Source organism: Notothenia coriiceps, unplaced genomic scaffold (assembly GCF_000735185.1).
Source record: "Notothenia coriiceps isolate Sejong01 unplaced genomic scaffold, NC01 NC01_scaffold00037246, whole genome shotgun sequence".
Classification (NCBI taxonomy): Eukaryota; Metazoa; Chordata; class Actinopteri; order Perciformes; family Nototheniidae; genus Notothenia; species Notothenia coriiceps.
In genome coordinates this window covers 18,142,452-18,165,409 of record NW_011369947.1, presented here as the reverse complement: position 1 = coordinate 18,165,409, position 22,958 = coordinate 18,142,452, and the positions used below count along the sequence as shown (strand labels likewise).

Below are 22,958 nucleotides of genomic sequence, written 5' to 3'. Positions count from 1 at the left end.
GAAGGAAGAGGAAGAACGTTTGTCACAAAAGGCAATAAGAAAAGGAGGAAAAGAAAAAGACATGCTGGCTCATCAGGGACACTGTAACAGAACTTTCTCACAGGTAAGAGACTCACTCATTGGATTAAAGGAGTTTTGGTATGTGTGGAAATCTGGTTGGCTGGCTATCATCTCTGCCTATTATACATATTGATATTTGATTTCAAAAGGAAAGCAAGTTGATACTAATTCTACTTTTTGTATAAGTGTGTGCATGATAAAGGGTTTTTCTCATAAGAAAACACATATTTTCTCTCTTAACTGTGGTGCTATCTATATATCTAGATTATTTTGTGAGTTGCCGAGTGCTGAATATATCGACAGAGAAAGATGTTTGCCTTCTCTTGAATACAACAGAGCCATATGGCCCTTGTCATGTGGTGCTCATAGTTGTACAAAAACCCCTTTAGAAGCATCAATGGCAATATATCTTTCCATAAATCCTGAACTGTTTACTCAAGATAATCAACAGACCATGTTGTGAATAGTATAATGTAGGAACTACTTTCTTTCTACCAACCAAACTACACTCGCAAATCAAATCAGTGCTCAAAAGGAAGCATCTACTCAGAAAGGACATCCTCCTACGTTAGCTATTTCAGGTAAGCTACGGAGAGACTCTCATCCAGGAGCAGATGCAGGCTTCCTTCAGCACAATCAAACGCTTGGCAGGTGGAGTTAGTTTTAAAAGAAAAATAAGTTCCTACATAAAACTCTTGACAATATGGTCCGTGGATTATATTGATCCTGATTAGTGCAAAAAATAAAGCTGATGAGCTTTTCAAATGTTATTTCATGCAATTTAGGCACCACTACAGGTAGGGAAAACTAAGTATTTTTTATTTTGGGGTGAACTGACACTTTAAGGTTTCAAAGGTTGCAGTTGTTCAGCATCCATAAACATGACATTTAATGGCACTATTCATTAAAGAACAACATTTCATTCGCAGCAGTTATTAGTTTGAGGGGGTGATCGTTAGGTTAAAGTAGAGCAATCTTCCCCCAACTCAAACACACACACAGGTTCAATCTATCCTCCCACGTGTCCGCACGCTGACTCAGTCACCGGTTGAACGTTTGACGTCATTCCCACCAGCAGCTCTGTCCGAAGGTCCCTGTGGACACAAACTATCTTCTCATATCCCGTAACATGACTTTCTTCTCGGGTCCTGCCTGTGAGTGGGTAGGCCTCGCATTCCTCTTGTGGCTTTACACTGCTCTGTCTTTTTACTTTCCTTCTCCCTCTCTCCCTCTCTTCTTCCTCCCTCTGTTCCTCATGCCTGTCTCAGACATTCCAGATGTGGGTTAGCCTGGCTCTATCGCAGTTATTCCCTACCTCTGGCAACAAACTATAACATAACAGAGTTGTGTATTTCACTGCTTCCCTGTTTTCCATTTGACAAGACATTATGACAGCCCCTGCTGCTCTGGGATCTCAACCCTTCAGGAATTGAGATAACACTAATAGTGCGGTTTAAAAACTACTTGATTGTTTTTTGGATAAGCTTTTGAGAAGGCAGACAGGCAAGGCTGGCTGGATTCCTGTTCCTCAAGTGGAAATATCTCAAATATTTGACTACTGAAGATTTGTAGAAGGAAATTAGCTATTGTGTTTACTAGCATATCCTTGATACACTATTGCTGGCACTTGCAACATCTCCAGCAGGTAGTAAAAGCTACTGGAAAATGTTCCTGCACTTTGCTGTGTCCACGTGTCATTTGTTTGTTGTCTGGCCTTGCACTGATATTAGTTGAAAGTTACATCACTGTCATCTGGAAATGATTTTACAAAAAAAAAAAAAACTAAGTGATGTTCAGTCAGGAAACATGTTCGAACATGTAGCGGTTCTCCCTGGCATGCATCCAGATCTCATCACTTCATGAAAAAAAGAGTGCCTTATAAGGTTGGCAGAGAGAAACAGACACAGATAGAGGGAGAAAGTGGTAGAGGGAGACAAGCATTTCCCGTAGTCACATCATGAAGGCGGCGTTGTACTCCTCCTGTTTTCTCTCCTGTCTCAGACCGAGTTCAGGTAACATGAACAGTGAGGTTGATGGATCTCCTGTGTCGTTGCAGACTCAGGGACATCACTCTGCTTCGTCCAAACCTGAGAATCTCTTAATGATGTCTGAGGGAAACGTCACAGTGCTGCCTTTTGGACCTGTGTCTCTAGACCTGTCCAAGCAGGAGCAGCGGACACTGACCAGACTGTACAGCCAGAACGGAGGCTATCACCTGAGGATTTTACCTGATGGATCTGTGAGCGGTGGCAGGCAGGAAAACGACCCCTATGGTGAGGCAGGAATCTTTTCCATCTATTTTGGATGTGGGATTGGTTGATGTGTCTCAATCAGGAGCAATCTAAAAGATATAGAGGAAAGCTTTTTAACTTTAACTTTATAGAACAGATAAAAATGAAACTATTCTGTACATGACTCTCAAACCCTTTAGTTTAAAGTTGTATCTTTCCTAATGATTAAAAGTTGTTATAGTTGTATATATAATAATTAACTAAATAGAAAAGGTAACGGTACTCGATTTGTAGTGGAAGATTATACAGGCTCGATTTTAAAATGACCTGCACTAACTGGTAAAGTCCTCTTGAGCAAGTATTTAATCGCAGTACTTCTGGTTAAGCTACTCAGGAATCTGTAAACACAAGTATTTACCCTGTGTACACATTCAGAATACTGGCCCTGTGTTCCCTTTGCAAATATTTATTTCAGGATGAAAATGTTACAATGTGTCAAAGTAAGTTTATCTTCAACTTGTCATATGTCTGTGTTGCAGACGTGCTGAGGCTAAAGGCTGTGAGCGTGGGAGTTGTGGTTATCAAGGGCGAGATTACAGGAAGGTACCTGGCTATGAACAAAAACGGACACCTCTACGGATCAGTGAGTTTTTACATTTTGAAGTTTTTCACAAAATACTACCGTTATAAAGAACACTTAATTTCAATGTGTTCTAATCATAACACATACTCTTGTCAGTTTAAGATTAATACTCACAAATTACCGAAGATCTTGTACTCACCTTGGTGTCTTATTTCCCCCAAATGCAAAACACTGGAAAATCCCAGGGTGACTAAAGCATTTCTTAGGTCATATAAATCACTGGGAGCAATAATGTATTACTGGTACAGATGACTAACATAAGATATTAAAGTACTACAGATTTTATCATGTAGGTTTCTATTATTCAGCACATTAAATTATGTTTTCCTAAAAAATCTTACTGTGTTTAAACGGTGTATATTTTGTACACCCTTCAATATGAATTTACAGGAAGAATTAGAAGACTTGTAATAAATCTAAATGTCTTCTGTTCTTCCCTCTTCTCCCCTCTTTATTGGCTTGTCTCAGCAAGCACTGAATGATGAGTGTTACTTCCTAGAGAAGTATGAAGAAAACAACTACAACACATATTGCTCTCAGAAGTACAACTGGTATGTCGGGCTGAAAAGGAACGGCCAACCTAAAGCAGGACCGGGCACCCACCAGGGTCAGAAGGCCATCTTCTTCCTGCCAAGGCCTGCGGGTAACATGTAAAGCAAGACGGCACCAGGAACCGCGGACACGCTCACTGAAGTCTTTAAATACACATTTTGCACTGGGCAAAGTATCCCATTTTAAGGTCACTTAAAATCAGTACAATAGAGCAGTAAAGCCTGAGGCCAACACATAATGCTGTTTAACAGTTAGTTCAGGCTCTACTTCCATGTTAATAACCTACATGTTTGTTCATTCCTCTTGTTTATGCAGGGAATATAAGGTTCCAGTTCATGTAAGGAGCTTATACTTTTTATTTTTTTACATTGCAGCGATATGAGCTGTATATATATCCAGAATAATTTCTGCCTATAAGAACATACACCCTCTCTCCCAAATGTGTGCTAAATCAGTGCATGTCAGCCGTGATAAATGTGTGTTCACTTTGAACCTCGGTATGAAATACCACTGCGGGAAGATAGCAACGGGCTGCTTTTACACAGAAATAGTTTTACAATGGATCACGTCTGGTACGAAGTAAACCAACATGGCAGTAAACATAAAAGAGCCGACCATCTGGCGTTGAATTCAAACTGAGGAAAACAAAGTCTACACTGAATAAAATAATAATTATAAATAATTATAAATATTCAGTAGAGTGGATGTTTGCTGACTTTTGAATGACTGAAAGTCCTAATAGTAAACAATTGTATATTGCTCAAGCCTGTTTTATGACAGCTTTTGTAATAACTTATGTACTATTTGGAAAGTCAGCAATTGTAACAGGTCATATGAAAAGCACCTATTATGTTAATGAAAGGGTTAGCCATGCCAACAAGTCTTCCAAATCGGAAAATCTGTATCCGTCCCACAGAGGGAACATTTACAAGGCTGTTTCAGTTATCAGCAGAGTTATTTTTGAGTTGTATGTTCCTGAAAAAGTGGCACAAAAAGAAGAATGTTATATTGTATAAGGCAGAAAGGGACCAAATATTGTCCATTCTGTTCTGGACTAGAAAAGTCACATTGTTTCTTTTCACGGAGCAAAATAGCTCATCTATACAGTCGAACCATTATTTACGCAAGCACCTTTCTATATACCCATAATACTGTGACGTTATACTAGGTAAAATTACTTGTGTGAATATTTATTTATAAATTATATTGCTAATACAATTTAATTTTGCTGAGCATCGTAACAAACATTTTTGAAATATACATAGTGACGTAGAAAAAGGTTATGTGATTACCTTTTACAAAGTAATACATATTGTATTCAATGAACTGAAATAAGGAAAATACATGATAATGCATAAAATAAATAGTATGTATGTAACTAGGATAGATTTTCTGCTTAGAAGGTAGACAAGTGAATAAAAGTGTACAGAAATATCTTTAACGGAACATGTTGTATGCTTTGTCCAATACACCTGTTGCTAATAAGCTTGCTGTATGTGTGTCTCTATTTCTGGCATTACATGTGAACATCTGTGTTTTTATTAACAAATGTAACTATTACCGGTGTTTACCAGAGACACAGTCCACCTCACGACACAAACACTAGAAATTATCATGTTTGGCCACAAGATGGTAGCATTGCTCGAGGTTCAGTGGTGTTTCGCAAAGGCTGGCAGAGAGAGAGAGCTATTTATTATCTTTACACACATGGGCTCTGGCTACATCCTAGTAAAACTAAATCATGAATGGAAAAAGAGTTTATCTAAAAAAAAAAAAACATAGATGCTGCCAATAGCTGGTGTTTATTCAGCTGTAGGTACTGTATAGCTTATACATTAACATGTACACTTTCAATGAAAACATCTGAAAATGAATTATTAAGAAATGTTACATTATTATAGGTGGAAAAAAAATCTGCATGCACAGTTGATCTTTCATAAATAAGTTAAGTAAGTTATTTTTTTAAACCTTTCTTTGCTGAATGTATGTTTCTACGACAGAAAGTCATTTTTAATTCAACAAAAACAATGCGTTAAATGAATAAATGTGTATTATGCAAGACCTCCATTCACCCCGATCAAGTATTTTCACCACATTTTTGGAAGCAATGGCATTCTTCATCTAATCCACACTTAATGTGTAACGGCTGAGACAGAACATGGCCTGAAACGCTGTTTGAGAGGCCGCTGTGCCAGGATAAAGATCCTGGAGGAAACACTGAAATGTGGTTTAAGTTGTTTGGGAAGACTGGAGCGGATTCTTTGCTCCAACAAGTTTCATATTGTTGTGGGATTTAAACTGTTTGGAGGGGAACATTACAGTTGGCTTATTACTTTTCCAAGTGTGTGACAAAGTGCTTTTTCAAATTGAGCAATTATTCTATATTTTCCAAATTGAGAAATTACTTTTTGATGACCATTTTTAAATGTCAGATAAGAGCTGGATTATATTTCTTTCCATGCCCTGATTTGTTTTTCTAAATATATCACATTGATTTCCCTGCTCATTATATCGACTACTATCTACTGATATTTACATCATCAGCTGTCAGTAAAATATCAGCAACACTTGACTACTTGCAAATGTGTTGCTAAAATATTACAGTATGGCTCTGTTGTAAATTCCATCATTTTATATTTGTATATACATTTTGAAGAAAATAATGTTTTTTTTTTCACTCACCTTTACATAATATACTTCTGTAAATACATAAACTCTGTGGTGCCGCTTTGCGTAATGACAATTCTTTCTTTAATATTTTTGTATATAAAAATAATATGTCTCCAGTCCCCTTTACTCAGGTAAAGATGTACTTTAAGGGCTTGTAATGATATATTTTTACAGGGAAGCCTTGATAATGTTAGTTGAGTAAATGGTCCCAAAACAAATCCCATAACTTGTCTACTGTATTATGAGCTTTTAATGTCATTATTTAATAATACACTTAGTTTCCTATTTTCTACAACTTTAATGAATTGGAAAAAAAGGAAGCAGCTCATGAGTGACAAAATAAAAACAAGCCAAAAAAGCAATCTGTCCTCCTTCCAAAAGCATTTAGTCTACAAAATAACCTGATACCTCTCATTTACTCTCTCCTTTTTCCACCAGGCCATCCTATATAACAGCACACACACACACACACACACACACACACACACACACACACACACACACACACACACACACACACACACACACACACACACACACACACACACACACACACACACACACACACACACACACACACACACACACACACACACACACACACACACACACACACACACACACACACACACACACACACACACACACACAAACAAACCTGGTTGGCCATTGGCCTGCAGGGCTGTGCAGGGCAGGAAGGGAATCATTCACTGTAAACTGAACAAGGACTGGCTTCCTCTGGGAGTCCCCTAGCCTGACAGCAGCCAAGATCCCTGCAACACAAACCACTTTAGCAAACACACGTACACACAAACACACGCGCATACACAGAGATCAATGTGTACACACCCTGGATCTGGGACACATTCCCTCATCTGATACTCCTCTCTCTTTCCTCAATTTTGTCATTTTTTTACGTTCCTTTCCTGCCTGTCTCTCAATTTTCAGCCTCCTTAACCTTTGTCTCTAACTGCTTTCCCCTCATCATTTTCTCCTTGCATTCCTTCTCGCTCTGTTTCTTCCCCAAGTGATTTTTAAATGTTCTTTTATCACCAAATATACCTTACAATTGATGCATTTTTAACCTTCTTTTTTGTTCTTCTGTATTTCTTCCTTCAGAGGTTCCCTAACTTTATAACTTTTAAAGACCCTTAGTGGGGAACCCCTACTACTGCAGAAAGATTTTCAAAATGCAGTGTTCTCCCTTGGTTTTTCTTAACAAACAATGAAATAAGATTTATAGTGCATGCTTCTTTAAAGCATACTAAGCCACTTAAAATAGGTCCTTCCATAGGAGATGAACAGGGCAAAATCTAAACAAATAATGACCCATTTATTTGGATAAAGAAAGGGATGGAACCCTTGTGGTTGCTCTTCTTTGACCCTCTGCACTCCTCCTTTTTCTCCCATCCTGTTCTGGTGGCCTCATCATGAAAACAGAGATGCTTTGTCAACGTTGCTGCATGCATGCTATTCCCTTCACCTTTCTCCTACACACACACACACACACACACACACACACACACACACACACACACACACACACACACACACACACACACACACACACACACACACACACACACACACTACACACTACACTACACACACACACACACACACACACACACACACACACACACCACTCCACACACACACACACACACACACACACACACACACACACACACACACACACACACACACACACACACACTCATCGACAGGAAAGGAAACAGGGTATGCATATCAGTCAGCTGATCCAACTGGAAATGCTGACACTGGTCTCCCCATCTGCTACTGCTCTCTGAGACGAGAGTGGGGTGAGGGAAGAGAAAGAAAGGGGGAGAAAATAGGGGGACAGAGAAAGCGAGAGGGACCATTTTGACAACCCAGAGAATTGCCCGGATGCTTGTGGTACACCCTACAGCAACTGTTTTCCTAATAGACGATTTGTGCTGGATAGACACATTCTGCAGGGGCTCCAAACATGCAGCCTTCCCCTCAGAGTGGGAGCGAATGGCATTTGTCAACCAACAGACCCTTCAGGATTTAACCAGAGAAAATAGAAAAGGAAAACTGAAACGGCTGTCCCATAGCTATTACTGTAAAAGAAAAAGGATCCTGCATGTATGCATGTTGTGCTACAAATTTGACTTTCTTCACATGGCCCTCATTTAGGTCGTCTCCCTGCAATTTCACGCTGGCATATGACTGGTTTGCAAGTGTGTAAACTGAGAGTTGCTGCACTCTTTTGGCGAAACAAAGCAAAACAAAACAATGAGCCAAAAGTGACTGAGTGCGTGTTCAGTTCAGCTTTAAGCCTCCAATATGTTTAGGGGTTGAGTTCATCAAAGCTGCCACATTGGATGGTTTATCCACTTACTGACAGCCAGCGGTGTGCTTGTAACTGAAGTAGTGGGTATGCCAGGGGTGCGGTTAGGGTAATTTTAGTATTTCAGCCCTGAATGTTTTGATTAAAGTTTGTGCAGGCAGGGTCTGCAGAAGGTCAGGATGAATATAAAGGAGCCAATACAAAGAAAGGTTTATTGATCAGCACTACTTCTACTAGTAGTGGGTATAATTAAGCAATAGCTCACGACAGAATATGCTCATTATATCACAGCTAAGGGGTGTGGTTCGGCCCGACGCGAAGCGGAGGGTCGACAACCCCCTTAGCTGTGATATAATGAGCATATATCACGGCCTGAAGTGAGCTATTGCTTTTTATAAAACGGTTACCAAGTGTGGCAATATGAAAGACAAATACACAGTCTAATTTAANGTAAAAAGAAAAAAGGGGAGGGAAAGAGAGAGAGATACCGAATCAAACCAGGTTTTCTAGTTTAAGCAAGTGAAGCAGGAGGGTGAGAGGAAGAAGATCGTCTTCTTCCTCTCACCCTCCTGCTTCACTTGCTTAAACTAGAAAACCTGGTTTGATTCGGTATCTCTCTCTCTTTCCCTCCCCTTTTTTCTTTTTACAGCAGTGTAACTGAATCTGATAAGAAGGGTGCCTGACTTGCCCCTCTTTGAAACCCCACGGCAGTAATACAAGATACTGGTTGTATAGAGTTGTTTTTTTTGACGCTACGCAAATTCAGAGAGCTGTATTTGAATGACCAAGCCCTGTTGACAAAACAAAAGTATTTCAGGTAACCTGAAACTTAAACCCTCCTCTCTCGGTCACTGTCCCTCCTCCCACACATCCTTCCACCCCAAACATTTTAAGCCGTCTGGACATAAAGCACACAATCTTTTTGTGTTGCCCCCTTTAGTGTATTTAACTCCCTAGCTCTCCTCAAGTATCTCTTTGCCTCTCAAATGCTACCCAAACATAGCAACAAATTCATCTGCTTAGATACAAATAAGTGCACGTGACACATTCCCTCCCGTATCCAGACTCAACATTATGTTAATCGTGGTGTGGTGTGTGTGCAGTAACATGCCCTGAGGCGGAGGTGTGTAAACTCTTCTCAGCTGTTGTTTTGACAGTCTAATGAGTCAGTTGGTGTCTGTGAGGAGTTCCTGACATCAAATTGTGACTCATACTGTCCCATGCTAGCATGAGCAGAACAGGAATATGACAAAAACATTCAATGTCTTACAAGAAACAAGTGCTTTGAGTTAAATGAGGTTTGAGCATGAAGAATGTTCACAATGACAATGGTAACATACTAAGGAGTTGGCACGTATGTGTGAGTAAAATAGATAACCAGCTGTACTTAATTTTTCTGTATGGCAATCCATCTGATAGCTGTCAAGCATTTCATAAATTAACTAAAATGTCAACCTCATTGTGGCACAGCTTTACAAGTCAGAGCATCAACAAACTCATTAGCAAACATCCTCTTGGAACAAGGAATGATAACTTATGACAATCCATGAAGGCTTTCTGTATGTTAGTCCGGAAAAAATAGATTAACATATTGCCATTGTCTAAACTTTAAAATCGTAAAAATATATTGGAATATGCCTTTTATATAAGCAGAATCAAAGGTTACTTGAAAATGGAATTACGCATGACGGAAAAGCCTTTTACTATGTTGTATTAGTAAATTGGCATTTTTTTAGATACACCTATTGTCAGGGATGTCCTTGGATGTAATAGTGAAATGGTTTGTTTGATTGGACTGTGGCCAGAGGGGCAACATACCTGGACTATTCAAACAATAGAAAAAAAACGGCACATTTATTCCATATGTGAAAGCGGTGTTACATTTCCTTTTTTAGGTTTCACTCAATGACCACTTTGGTCACCAGCTCAGTGCTCCTAGTAATTAAGTCTCTGTGACTGTTATGGGACACTGAGCATAGGCAACTGAGGGAAAACATATTTGTAGTGTGAGAAAAAAATCCGAGGTTGGCTAAAGAGAGAGAAACATTGTTAGAAACAGCAGCTGATTGTGTTGCTTGATCTGCACTTTGAACCCTTAAGATTACTCCTAACTTTTCCTCTCATAAAATGTGGTCTATGGACTCTAGACTACATTTTTTCAAAGTATACAGCAAATGCAAAAATAGATTAGTGGATAGATGTATGCGGTGTTGGTAGGGAAATCAATAGATGTTTAGATACATTGATAGAGCTAGGCTCACTTTGAAGCAAATTACCTCTGAACCTTCTCCACACAAGGTCTCATTCAGCCAATAACCTCACATAACCTTGATGATATTATGGTTTCCATAGGGTTGCCAAGACATACAGAGACTCTAACCTTGTATTCAATCTAGAGTAAGCCCCCATGTTGTGGTTTGACTTGAATGAGCTTAGTTAAAGTCGATATAGTTTAACTTGGATATTAGTTTGGTACCAAAAGGTTGCATGCAAAGTGTGCCCATTTCTTTAATTTTTCTATGAGCTCAAACTGTCAATTATTTTCATTTTGCCATCAGTAATCACAGCATGATATTCAAAAACGGTTCAAATTTTAAACGGAGGATATTAATTTGTTCCTCTTTCTTTATTCCTTTATCAATTGAATCCCCTTTTGCTAAAATGTTTGTTTTCGTTTTAAACAGGGCGATTGTTAAACTGAAGGAGAACTAAATACGCTGCTGACTTCCTCAACGGTTTATAGTCCAGATGGGTGACATATTAACAAATCTAATCTACTGAGGGCTAGAGCTATTTGTTTAGATTCACAATGTAATACAATGCAGGCCAACTGAGAAAAGTGGAGCTAAAATGATTACACTGTAATACGTATTCTCTAACAGCATCTTAGGAAAATGTTGAATCTATTTTATTTGTCATTGACATTCAAAAATGCAGCAACTATATTATGCTAAAATGTCTCCGAAACTTAAGCAGGGATCTTTTGAAACTGAATTTGATTTCAAGATAATTTTTAACAAAGCAACATGAACATAGAACCAGCTCTAGTCCAATTTTAAAAAAGAAATAAAAAAATCTCTTACAGCTAAACGGGTTGTTAAGTTGATCTAACTTTGAAAGGAGATATAGGATTTTTTAAGTTTACCTACCTTAAACATATTATACTTTATGTTTTAAGTAGCTTCTTTTAGAGGATGACTAGAAAGCAAATAATTATGTATCATGGATTTAGGTCACTTGGCAGATCAAAGATATAACCCCTTAACAAGATGACTATAATATTCACTTTTGTAAAGTAAGTATATATACTAAAATGTCTCTATGAAGTTAAACTCAATAATCCAGCCCATGTAATAATAGCCAAGTTGTACTGAACATCTTCATTCTTGCCTCGTGTACCTACTTGTTCACCTGACATTGTTCACAAAAACACACATTCTTTCTTTTGTTTATCGTGTGCGTTCAGGGCCAGATTTCTGTTTCTTGAAAAGAAACACAAAGTGAAGGGGATCGACGAGCTCGTTTGTTATAGTCTGAAATGGTGGTGCTCTCATGTGACATGTAATTATTCTAGGACAACATTTGAAACCTGTAAAGCTTTTTACTAGTGATATTTCAAAGGTTCTTTACTTTGATAGATCATTTGTTAAATACATTTCAGGATCATATGGTACCCACACTGCTGAATTACACTGATTTAAAATCTGGAACTTTCCTTTAAAGCCTTATTCAACCTTATGAGACAAGCTGATAAGGATGGTATGCAGTTTTAATGGAACACTTATCTAGAGATAAAACAGGCTATATCTAGGTTAGAAAAACATTTACTAATATAGCATACGTCGATTCTCCCGCCCAATGATTTTGTTGTTGCTGAAGAAATGCGATTCAGACACATTAGTTCAAATGTTGAGGCTATGGTGGTTAGTTTTTGAATACACAGAAATAAAAGAAATAACATAACTTCTCACGCAGAAGTCACTCCTCACATCACTGTTGTCTTACTCACCTTTAAATTAGTTGTCACCCTTTTTTTCCTTTTCAGAAAAGCATCTGGTTTGAAAACTGGTTGGAGAAAAGTTTTGCTGGCGTCTGCATGCACAAATCTGCATTTTTCTCTGAGTAGTTTCCTGACCGACCTTTATTGATTTAACAGGGTACACCTCCCATCATCCCACCTCTCCCTCCACTGCAAACAACTCTGTTATGCTCTCTTCCCCTTTCCCCTCTCTCTCGCTCTCTCTATCTCTCACACACACACACACACACACACACACACACACACACACACACACACACACACACACACACACACACCACCATCAGTCGAGCCACCAAAGCTTTCCTTTGTCCACACAGGTGTGCATTTTGTGTAACTTGATATTATGTTTGTTTCATTTTAAGGGGAAGTGTGAAAAAAATAGGATAATTATGAACAACTTCCCACTTTATGTTCCCTAAGACCTAAATAATGTATGTTGTCCTTCTCTAACCTGGAAACCCACATTTTTGACATGTGTGACGTGTGTGTGTTTTTGAAGTAATTACAGAATTTGGAAAATGACATTTCATCCATACAGGACAAAAGAAAGAGAAGGAAAATGAAACATTCATAGAGTGGATTAAACAAAGAGACATTTTGACCAAAATGGTATGTATTTACTAAATACCACATATGTTATCTTAGGCATTTATTGTATTTCAATGTTTAATTGTGTGGATATTCAGTCTCATGGCATTTCGTTATAGTCACGAAATACATTTATCTATTGATTCGTGTTCACCAACACGATTTTCCCATTTTTTTCGTGTCACACAGAACAATTTTAAAAGCAATGTATTTCTATTGGTAGTATGTTTTGTGCCTGCAGCACATATTTTTGTCCAGTCGGGTCTTGGAAGACCGGAAGCTGTGTGGTTGATAAAAACATTTTCTTACTCAATATCAAGCCACGATTATTGTTTTTATTTTAAATTGTATAATGTCAGACTTTTTTTGCCGTCCGTGAGGTAAAGAAATGGGGCTCAGAATACTGAAATCTGTATTTTTTAAAATCTTTTTTTCCTTCTATTTTGTTATTATTTGGTGCAGGCACAAAACATACTACCAATAGAAATACATTGCTTTTTAAAAAAAAATGGGAAAATCGTTTTGGTGAACACAAATCAATAGATTACATTTTGTGACTATAACACGAAATGGGTTGGGATATTCCAGTAACAATTGACACGACACCTGTGTTCCAGTTCCCTGTAGAATCACAAAACACCTCTTTAATATGGTGTCATTGTATAAGCTCAGCCGCAACCAGCCTGACCGGCAATAATAAATAATGGATTTACAGTATAAGGAAGTATTTGTCTGGTGAGAAATAACACCACTTGTTATGCAGCATAAATTGGCTTCATTTCTCGGCAGCAATTCATTCCTTCTCACATGGGAATAGATGGGAAGATAGAGGCCTTTGTAACCTAATAATCTATTATTGCCTTAATCACCCTCAAGAGGATCAATGACGCCTCTACCTGAGATGCGATGGTCAGATACAATTGTTTCCTCATAATTCGAGCCATATTATTACCAAAGAATCCCAAAAGATTTACCGATAATTTTGTTCTCTGCTTGGAGTTACCGCTCACCTCATGAACACGCAGACACACGTGCACCACCAGAGATTCACAAATGTATGAAAATAGATATGCAGATTTATAGTTTGTGGTTTTCATCTCAATTTCTACTGAGATTTTGGTTTGGTCGAATGTATTGACAACATTTCTAAGAATATGTTTGGGCATTCAAATCTTAAATTGATAGGGATATAGTTGAGAAAGATGGGAGAGGAGGGCAATTACATGCAGGGTTTGACTGCTCAGGGCATTGGCGCCTATATACTAGCACCCTAACAACTCTGCTATCTGTTGCCTCTAATTCTAACTTTTAAAGTTGATGATTGATTGGATTTAAACATATCGTAAGTGACGAAAAACCCAACAAAATACTAGTATCTTCTTATCACAGAATATATCTTTAAAACCTTTTCTTAAAGGTGACCCATCATGCAAAATGCACTTTTGTATGTCTTTTATACATGAACATGTGTCCCCGGTGTTCCAGGGAACTCACCAAGTGTCAGAAAACACAACCCTCTCTATTTTCCTCCATACCCAAATCTCTTAAAAAGNCCTTGGTCGATTTTGACGAATGAAATCTCTTTATAACCGCTAGAGCCAATGGAATCGAGGGGAAGTTCTACACACACCAACACATGAACAAATAAGGAGTGAGAGTGACGCGTAGCCAAAACCTGAAGCTGGACACTCTGGTGGCTACCATTAGCAGCTAACTTTTGTGCTCCGATGTTTACATAAAAATGGAATTATGGATTATAAATAATTTTTTCAAAGCTACAGACACATTATCAACCTATGGATCAACCGATTCAGCCGCGTTTTTTCTCGTTTTAATGCCATTGAACACATCTTTTGATCAGATTGACAGCTACGGTGAGACGATCTCCCGTAGAAGCTCCGTAAAGGTACGTGTTGTGATGTCTGTGTTTGCTTCCCCTGTCGCGAGATCGGATCGCTTAGTGATGATACTATACTTAAATAATCTGTGGAGTCTCAGCTTTAATCGGATATATTGTATGTGCAGTTTCGATAAGTAATAAGGGTATCTTTATTTTGAATTCTGTGCTAAAGTGTGTTAGCATTTAAAAAATAAAAAAAATAAAACCGCACGTCCCTGCGGTGTGAATATCGCGCATGCGGTTATCGCCATGACACGATATATCGTTCAGCCTTAGCACAGCCTATTGTTTGAGTGCACAACATACTCAAAGTTGTGTATCATTTGTTAACAGGATGCAACAGGGATGCAGGGTAACTTTTAGATTTGATATAATCCACTCTGGGTTATAATAAACAATGCCTTTAGTATAAATGAGCCCACAAGGTCTCTCAGAGAGGTTTGTGCCAGTATTTTGCTGTATGTTTGTGTTGTTGCCTGAACCAGAGGTCAGGTTTGTATCGGGCGTAGGGGAGGAAGCGGACAAAGGCTATTTGGAGACTGGCACTAATCTGGTTAGTGTGGTTTCCAGCCTCTCTTTTCTCATTCTACTATCACCACGCTTGCGATACGGGTACGATGTATTGTACGCCTTACAATGCTCTATAATGATGGCTGCTGCTTGAACATTGACTTGAACTATTTGCATGAGATGCTGAACTACAAGTCACCCCTCAAGTGTTTGAAGTTCATTATTTGAGAACGCTGCATTTTTTTCCTGCAAAGCTGATGGAAAAATGTGTGAACAAAGTTGCCTCATCGTTGTTGCTTTAACATGATTGATTCACAACCCTCTTGACATAATGATAAAGGCAACATGTTATTTTTCCACTGTTTGTGTTGGAATGACATTTAGTTTGTCTTGTACTGTACCAGCGATGAATCCATGACCTCAAGTGGGACTTCAGAGTTTCCAAGGCAGCTCAGACCAACAATAGCAAGCCACAACAGAAGGAAAACCATTCTGTCAACCTCTGGCTCAGGATTCATACTCTGTGTCTCTCACCTTGTCAATGAGAGTGTATGAATGTGTGTGTGTGTGTGTGTGTGTTTGTGTGTTTCTAGCATCCCGTGTTTTCCACGCTTGCTGTCAGCTCTGTATAACGGGAAGGTCATATATTCTCTTACATATCCTGTTTTGAAGAGGAGGCCTGGGCACCGTTGTAAGTCATGGTCATCTTATCAGCAAATGCTATCGGATAAATGTTTTTGGGGGAGTGTCTGACCGCTGTTCATTTTGAGCAATCGAGCAGCCATTTATTTTCTTTATCATCCATATCCATTGAATGTCATAATCAATTGAAAAAATTCCCATTGAAACTTTTTGAAGTTTGATTGGTTTTTCCAGTACAACAGTCCTAAAACCAAAGATATTTTGTTTTCTTCCAAAAATGAAGACAAGCCATGTACACTCACAAGTGAGAAGCCATTAAAATAGTTTCTGTTAGAAAACAGCAAAGTGAAATAGGTTATGTGTAGCTTAAAATCATTACACAGTGAATGACGCTGTTGTCCCTCATCTGAAGCTGTTATAAAATAAATTGATAGTTTAAAAATAAACTTTTCTTTTTCTTTACGGCTTGTTGCAAACTATCTCAGCATCATGAATAAAACTTCTAGAAAACATGCTACCGGGAACACATTGATACTTGTGGTGTCTGTGTCCTCCTCACTTCCCAACAATGTAATAAATCTGTCTGAAAACTTGGTGTTTTCCATTTAATCTGTAGGTCATTTTTAGACGGAAAAGGGTTTTTCTGGCCCCGTGTCGTCCGCTTGGATTCCAAGTCAGATTGTCCCACATTCTTGCTGTGGATGTTTCCAGCTGTAGCCGGCGGTCCGCAGGATGATTTCACCCCACAGACGCTCTTTAAAAAAAAAAGAGAGAGGAAAACCTCCCTGGTTGTCTCTGTTCGCTGTGTCAGCAACAGGCGTGGCGGTGCCAAAATCAGAGCGGGAGAAAGGTTGAAAAAGGGTTGCAGAGAGAAAGTAAAGGAAAGTGTGTGACGAGCATTAAAGTGATGAACACAAAAAATAACGATACAGTAAAGATCGAAAAATAAAGATGACAGATGTAGACACTGGAGGAAATACTGTATAAGAGACTTAAACAAAAGACAGAGAAAGTGAACTCCCTGCTCCTTGTGGTGGCCTTGCTTCTTTGTGCATGTTGCTAGGATACGATAGCTATGTGGCCTGGGACAAATGGAGAGAGAAAGTGAAAGCCTCAATGATGTACAGTGTTTTTGTTTTATTCCCAGAGCTACACAGCTCATTTCCAACTATTAGAGCCAATTATACTATTATATCATCAGTAATATAAGTTGAACCACGGACTCCGCAAAGTTTTTGGATGTTCAATGTTTCATGTCTTGGTGAAGGACAATTAACAGTTTTTTAAGAGCAAGACTAATACTAGATATTCAGGCAGATATAATATAAAACATGTTGGCGTGGTGCTGAAATAATAAAGTTAATTGATTTAATGCATTGACACAATTTGAAAATACATTCAATCTTTTGAGTTATGTATTAAGCAAATATATCTAATGTGTTGCTTCTGAAATGTGATAATGTGCTGCTTATACAAACCATTTACATTGTCACGTAGCAATCGTTGGGTTTCGGACTATTATTAGGAAAAAACAACACATTTTAAGATTCTGCCTTGCATTCTGGGAACTTTTTCTTCTGTGGACAAACTTACAAATCAACCAAGAAAAAAACAATAGTCAACAGATTAATGAATGCTAAAAATAATCATTATTTGCAGCTCTTCTTGAAAGACAAACATGTATTTAACATGATTCCAAGACACAAACTTCTATCTACATCTAACACAACATTTGAGTTGATGCCATCAGTATAGTAGCAATGCACAAACATAGATCATCAATATCTGACAAAAAAGGTTTTATTTATTCTTCTTGCCGCCAGACAAGAAGAATAAATAAAATATATTGATATTCCTTTTCCTCTCTAATGAATGAAACCCAGACAGAAAGAGTTCACCTCTTCTGCTCCAGCTGTTTCTCAGCTCAACTCCCCTCAGTTCCTCACTAAAACTATATGACTCTGTTCCTCTTGCCTCCCCCTGTTTCCCCCAACTCTTCCTGCCCCCCCTCCACCATCTGACTCTCAGTTCATTCTAGTCGGGACTCAGTGTGTCATTGTTTGCCTCTTTTTGTTGCCAGGCTTCATTTAGCCATTGTTAATCACTTTGTTGGCCTCCCAGCGCCATTCAGTCAGTTTCTGATGAGCACAGTACTATTACAGGGTAAAGAAAAGCCATCATAAAGTAGCACAGAGCTTCATTGACTCCATAATCGCTGTGAGATACAAAGGAGATGATTTGATCTCGTTTTCTGGTGCTTTTCTTTTTCTTCACTCCTCCTTTAATTTCCGTCCATGGGATTCCTCATTGGGATGGGCAGTTTGACACTCATTAAACAGGAATGAAGTTGCAAGTAGGGTGTGTGTGTACTGCAAGTGTGTTGTTGGTGTTGTTAGATTCTTTAGCTCCTTGAAAGGTTGGACCTTCTCTATGGGGTAGATTAAAAGGTTCCTGCTGTTCACTAATTGCACATACACACACTTACACATACACTTGTCCCCTCAGTCGCTGCACTGATTAATTCAGATGAGATGAAAGCCATCTGCTAACATACACAAAGGGAGTGTTTCCAGTGTGTCTGCTTTGTCAACCCCAGTGCTGTGTCATGTGTTGGCCCATGTTTGCTTTTATTAGTGATCCCAGATGTGTGTGTGTGTGTGTGTGTGTGTGTGTGTGTGTGTGTGTGTGTGTGTGTGTGTGTGTGTGTGTGTGTGTGTGTGTGTGTGTGTGTGTGTGTGTTTGTGTATTCACTGTCATGACTCCCACATCTGAGGGAGTTCCATCACAGTTTAGTACTGTTTATGGTCCACAGAGCTAATGCTGGCAAACACACAACGGTGTCCACAACATTAACCTTGTTAATATTAATCTGTTCTTGGTCTTCAACATAAAAACAAACCGTTTTTGTTGCAGGTTAAGTTTAAGGATTTATGAAATTGAAGGTTTTGATTTTTTCATTATTAGAATTAGCTTATGAACCTGAACCGAACATTTCGGCTTCATTCAGTTTACTAAAAAATAAATTACGTATATTACTTTTAAACTGGAAAACCAAATCGTGTTTTTTCATTCACTTTTTAAAGATGACAAATATTTAAAACCAGTGTAAAATTAAAATACTTAATTGTGGCTTTAATATTACCTAGTTTCCTTCTTGAACTTATGTTTAAAAATAGAACTGACAGTGAATACCTGGTATTTGGTTGGTGGGGGGTCTGAGTGTCAGTCTCTAGTTAAACCACCAGCAAGAATATTTATACAAGTGGCGGCAATTAGTGTGTGATTGAGAGGTATGTACGTCTGTGTGTGAGTGTGTGCACAGGTGTGTGTGGGTTTTTAACATTTTGTCTTTCAAAACAGCTAAAGTGGGTGTGCGAGAGTACGTTTCGGCTCACCCTGCACCACATAAGGGGACACCATGCTGGTAATAGGAAGTGGAGCTATGAGGCAAATGAAAGGCTGTTCTGTATCTGAAGTCACCTTGAACCTAATGGATTTGAATACTACATAAATAAGGATCCAATTTAAAATGTATGGAAATTGTTTCCAGTACTTACCTTTAGCCATAGACAGTTTGTTTTTTATTTTTATATATTTCAAGAATCCCCAATGAAGGTCTTTCATCAAAGTTACACTTTGTTTTATTTTTTATTCATTTATTTTTCCGTGTGAAGGTTGCCCCCAGCTTCTTACTTAAAAATCATTGAAATTGATAATCTGTATCTAAATTGAAATGTGTGCTATTTTTTTTTTCTAAGGCGGCATTCAATGTTCATGTTACAACTTTCATTAGCATAATTTATGTAATATACATTGAAAGTTTGTTGAAAGACACATCTACTGTAATGTACCCTTTAATATAAATGCAAGTCTTTGTGTGTGAAAAACCTTTGCATTTGTATGAAAGCATGCGTTTCCTGCACATACGAATGGATGTTTCAAACATTTGGGCAGCGGCTTGTCCTGATGACAAATCTGTTTTGCAGCTAGAATCCAGCTTAGCCTTTAGAAGGTGATGACAAAAAATATGACTTTATCTCTTCCAATCTCTTACACTTTCTTTCAATCTCTGAAATGACGTTATCGCTATCGCATCCAACTCAAACTTACAGTGTTGAAATACTCTTAGACTGAATGATTATTCTTGTGCCAAAACAAAATACAAATGAATTTGAATTTCTTGTTTATGTGCAGTTGGAATATACACTTTCATGCAATTTTTCAAGTTAACCATGAACCATATTCCAATGACAGAACAGGCTGGATTCATCTGGGATTAGTTTAACCTTTTAACATGAACCCATATTACACAGCCTACAGGGATTGCATGACAAGGTATTATGTTATATAGATATAATATCACTGGACAGTGTTAAGCTTTTTTTCTACTGTTCTCCAGCTGTATTGGTGGGTCGTATTACAGGCGAATAGTGACCCTGAAATGTGGGTCTGTAACAGGATCTACATTCATGGTCAGATTTGACCTTAATCACCGTACATGCACCACTGAGGGCACAGGAAGAGTGATGAGACCGTATGTTGTGCGTCAACGTGGACTGACCCAGTCTGCTTCACATAAAGCTGACAGAGCAGAATGGACAGACGAAGGCTGACCTTTGACCTCTGCTTCCCCCCAACCTGCACTAACCATGGCAACACTTAAAAGAAGCCATCTCAACTTCCTTGCCTTTTCTCTCTCACACTTTCCTTGTTTTTTTACAGCTTATTGTTGCCATGAATGTAACGTTTCCTCCCATCTTAATGACAAAGTGACCTTGTGTTCCCAATTCAACAGGAAAGGCCGGCCGTGTGCCCTAGATTCACAATATTTGATGATGTTCACTCACATTGGCCTCTTTTTATTTATTAAGTTGATTTAAAGCCACTCACTGCCACTCTGATTAATTGATGAGGAAAGAAGGAGGCTAAACAGATTACATTAGATTCAAACTCGCAAGGTTTCATTTAGATAGTTGTTTGCAAAAAGCTATCAGGCTGCCATAGGGATGATATTTAAAGTGGACCTATCCTGCTATATTTGAAACATATATTGTAGGGCCATACCTCTATAAAACATGTCTGTGACGTTTTTTTTTCAAAATACCAAACAGATCATGCATTTGAGCCATGCCTCATTTCGCTCTATTTGCTCTTCTTTAGCCCTGTTTTTGCAGGGGCTGATTCTGTGATTACAGCACCACCTACAGGCCTGGCATATGTACTACAGCGTCTCGAGCGCTTTCGAGCGGTCTCTTATTCCCCTGATAGGTGGAGAGTTGCCCATATAGGCGGAGCACCCCTTTTCTGACTTTTCAAATATATAAATAAAATAATTATCAGATCCGTTGCAGCCCCGTTTGTAGAGATTTGGGTATGGAGGAAAAGAGAGAGGGTTGTGTTTTCTGACACTTGGTGAGTTCCCTGACACACTGGGGACACATATTCATGTAGAAAAGACGACCCCATCCCTGCGGATGTCTCTGAGGGTCTCAGGCCCCCTCACAGGCGAGTCATTGAGACCATGTGTTTCTGCAGGGCTACACGCAGGGAGGAAAGTCAGCATTTAATGTTCACATATTTCCAGGTGTTTGTTTTGCCCTCAAGTTCAAATATCTTTAGTTTTGACCGATCAACATGTTAATGATCCAAAACAGAAATATGAACGTTTTAGTGTAAAATGATCTCTCATCAATTTATATAATGATATCCTCCTCCTCCTCCTCCTCTTCCTCCTCCTCTCCTTCAGAGGAGAGTCACTCCCTGGATGAGACTATTTATAAAAACAGGCCAAGCAAGGGACAAAGATAGCTCAGGAAATGGGTCTGTGTAATCCCTGGACACACACAGACGCGCGCGCGCACACACACACAAAGTTCGTTTTTCTCTGGTGGTTTGAACAACCTGTATGCTAACAACAATGTGCTAACAACAGTGTGCTAACAACAACATGTGTGCTAACAACAGCGTGCTAACAACAGCGTGCTAATAACAGCGTGCTAACTACAGCGTGTTAACTACTGTGTGCTAACAACAGCGTGCTAACAACAGCGTGCTAACAACAGCGTGTTAACTACTGTGTGCTAACAACAGTGTGCTAACAACAGCGTGCTAACAACAGCGTGCTAACAACAGCGTGTTAACTACTGTGTGCTAACAACAGTGTGCTAACAACAGCGTGTTAACTACTGTGTGCTAACAACAGTGTGCTAACTACAGCGTGCTAACTACTGCGTGCTAACAACAGCGTGCTAACAACAGCGTGCTAACTACAGCGTGCTAACTACTGCGTGCTAACAACAGTGTGCTAACAACAGCATTTTAACTACAGCGTGCTAACAACAGCGTGCTAACAACAGTGTGCTGTGCGTAAGCAAAGTAACTGTCGGAGCCAAAATGCTTAGTAAGCCTGTATTCATTGTTTCATTATTCTCATAATAATAAATCTTCCTCCTCCGCCTCCTCTTCCTCCTCTTCCTCCTCCTCCTCTTCCTCCTCTTCCCAACAGACTCTAAAGATGGCCGCTCTTAATTGATTCCAGGTTTCTGGTCTATGATTAGAGACTCATTAGAGGTTGTTACCTCGTTAACCTTTCTAATTATACACACACCTCTAACACTGCAGTACAAATACACACCTCTAACACTGCAGTATAAATACACACCTCTAACACTGCAGTACAAATACACACCTCTAACACTGCAGTACAAATACACACCTCTAACACTGCAGTACAAATACACACCTCTAACACTGCAGTACAAATACACACCTCTAACACTGCAGTA

The 22,958-nt window shown here is 38.9% G+C and overlaps 3 protein-coding genes across 3 annotated transcripts in view; 1 reads left to right on the top strand and 2 right to left on the bottom strand.

Moving 5' to 3' along the window:
• On the top strand, positions 1 to 5,131 carry LOC104966015 (putative fibroblast growth factor 1). The gene is made up of 4 exons (XM_010795117.1): positions 1 to 103; positions 2,117 to 2,333; positions 2,831 to 2,934; positions 3,403 to 5,131. The coding sequence occupies exons 1-4, from the start codon at positions 62 to 64 to the stop codon at positions 3,586 to 3,588; spliced, it is 549 nt and encodes a 182-aa protein (XP_010793419.1). The 5' UTR covers positions 1 to 61; the 3' UTR covers positions 3,589 to 5,131.
• LOC104966014 (transmembrane protease serine 4-like) overlaps positions 1 to 12,570 on the bottom strand; it is an 81,087-nt gene extending 68,517 nt beyond the window's left edge. Inside the window, exon 1 of the mRNA XM_010795114.1 lies at positions 12,501 to 12,570. The gene's annotated coding sequence lies outside the window, so the exon portion shown is untranslated. The remainder of the gene's footprint in view (positions 1 to 12,500) is intronic.
• Positions 1 to 22,958, bottom strand: part of LOC104966019 (AP-1 complex subunit beta-1-like) — a 373,094-nt gene that overhangs the window by 295,823 nt on the left and 54,313 nt on the right. The gene's annotated exons all lie outside the window — the stretch shown is intronic.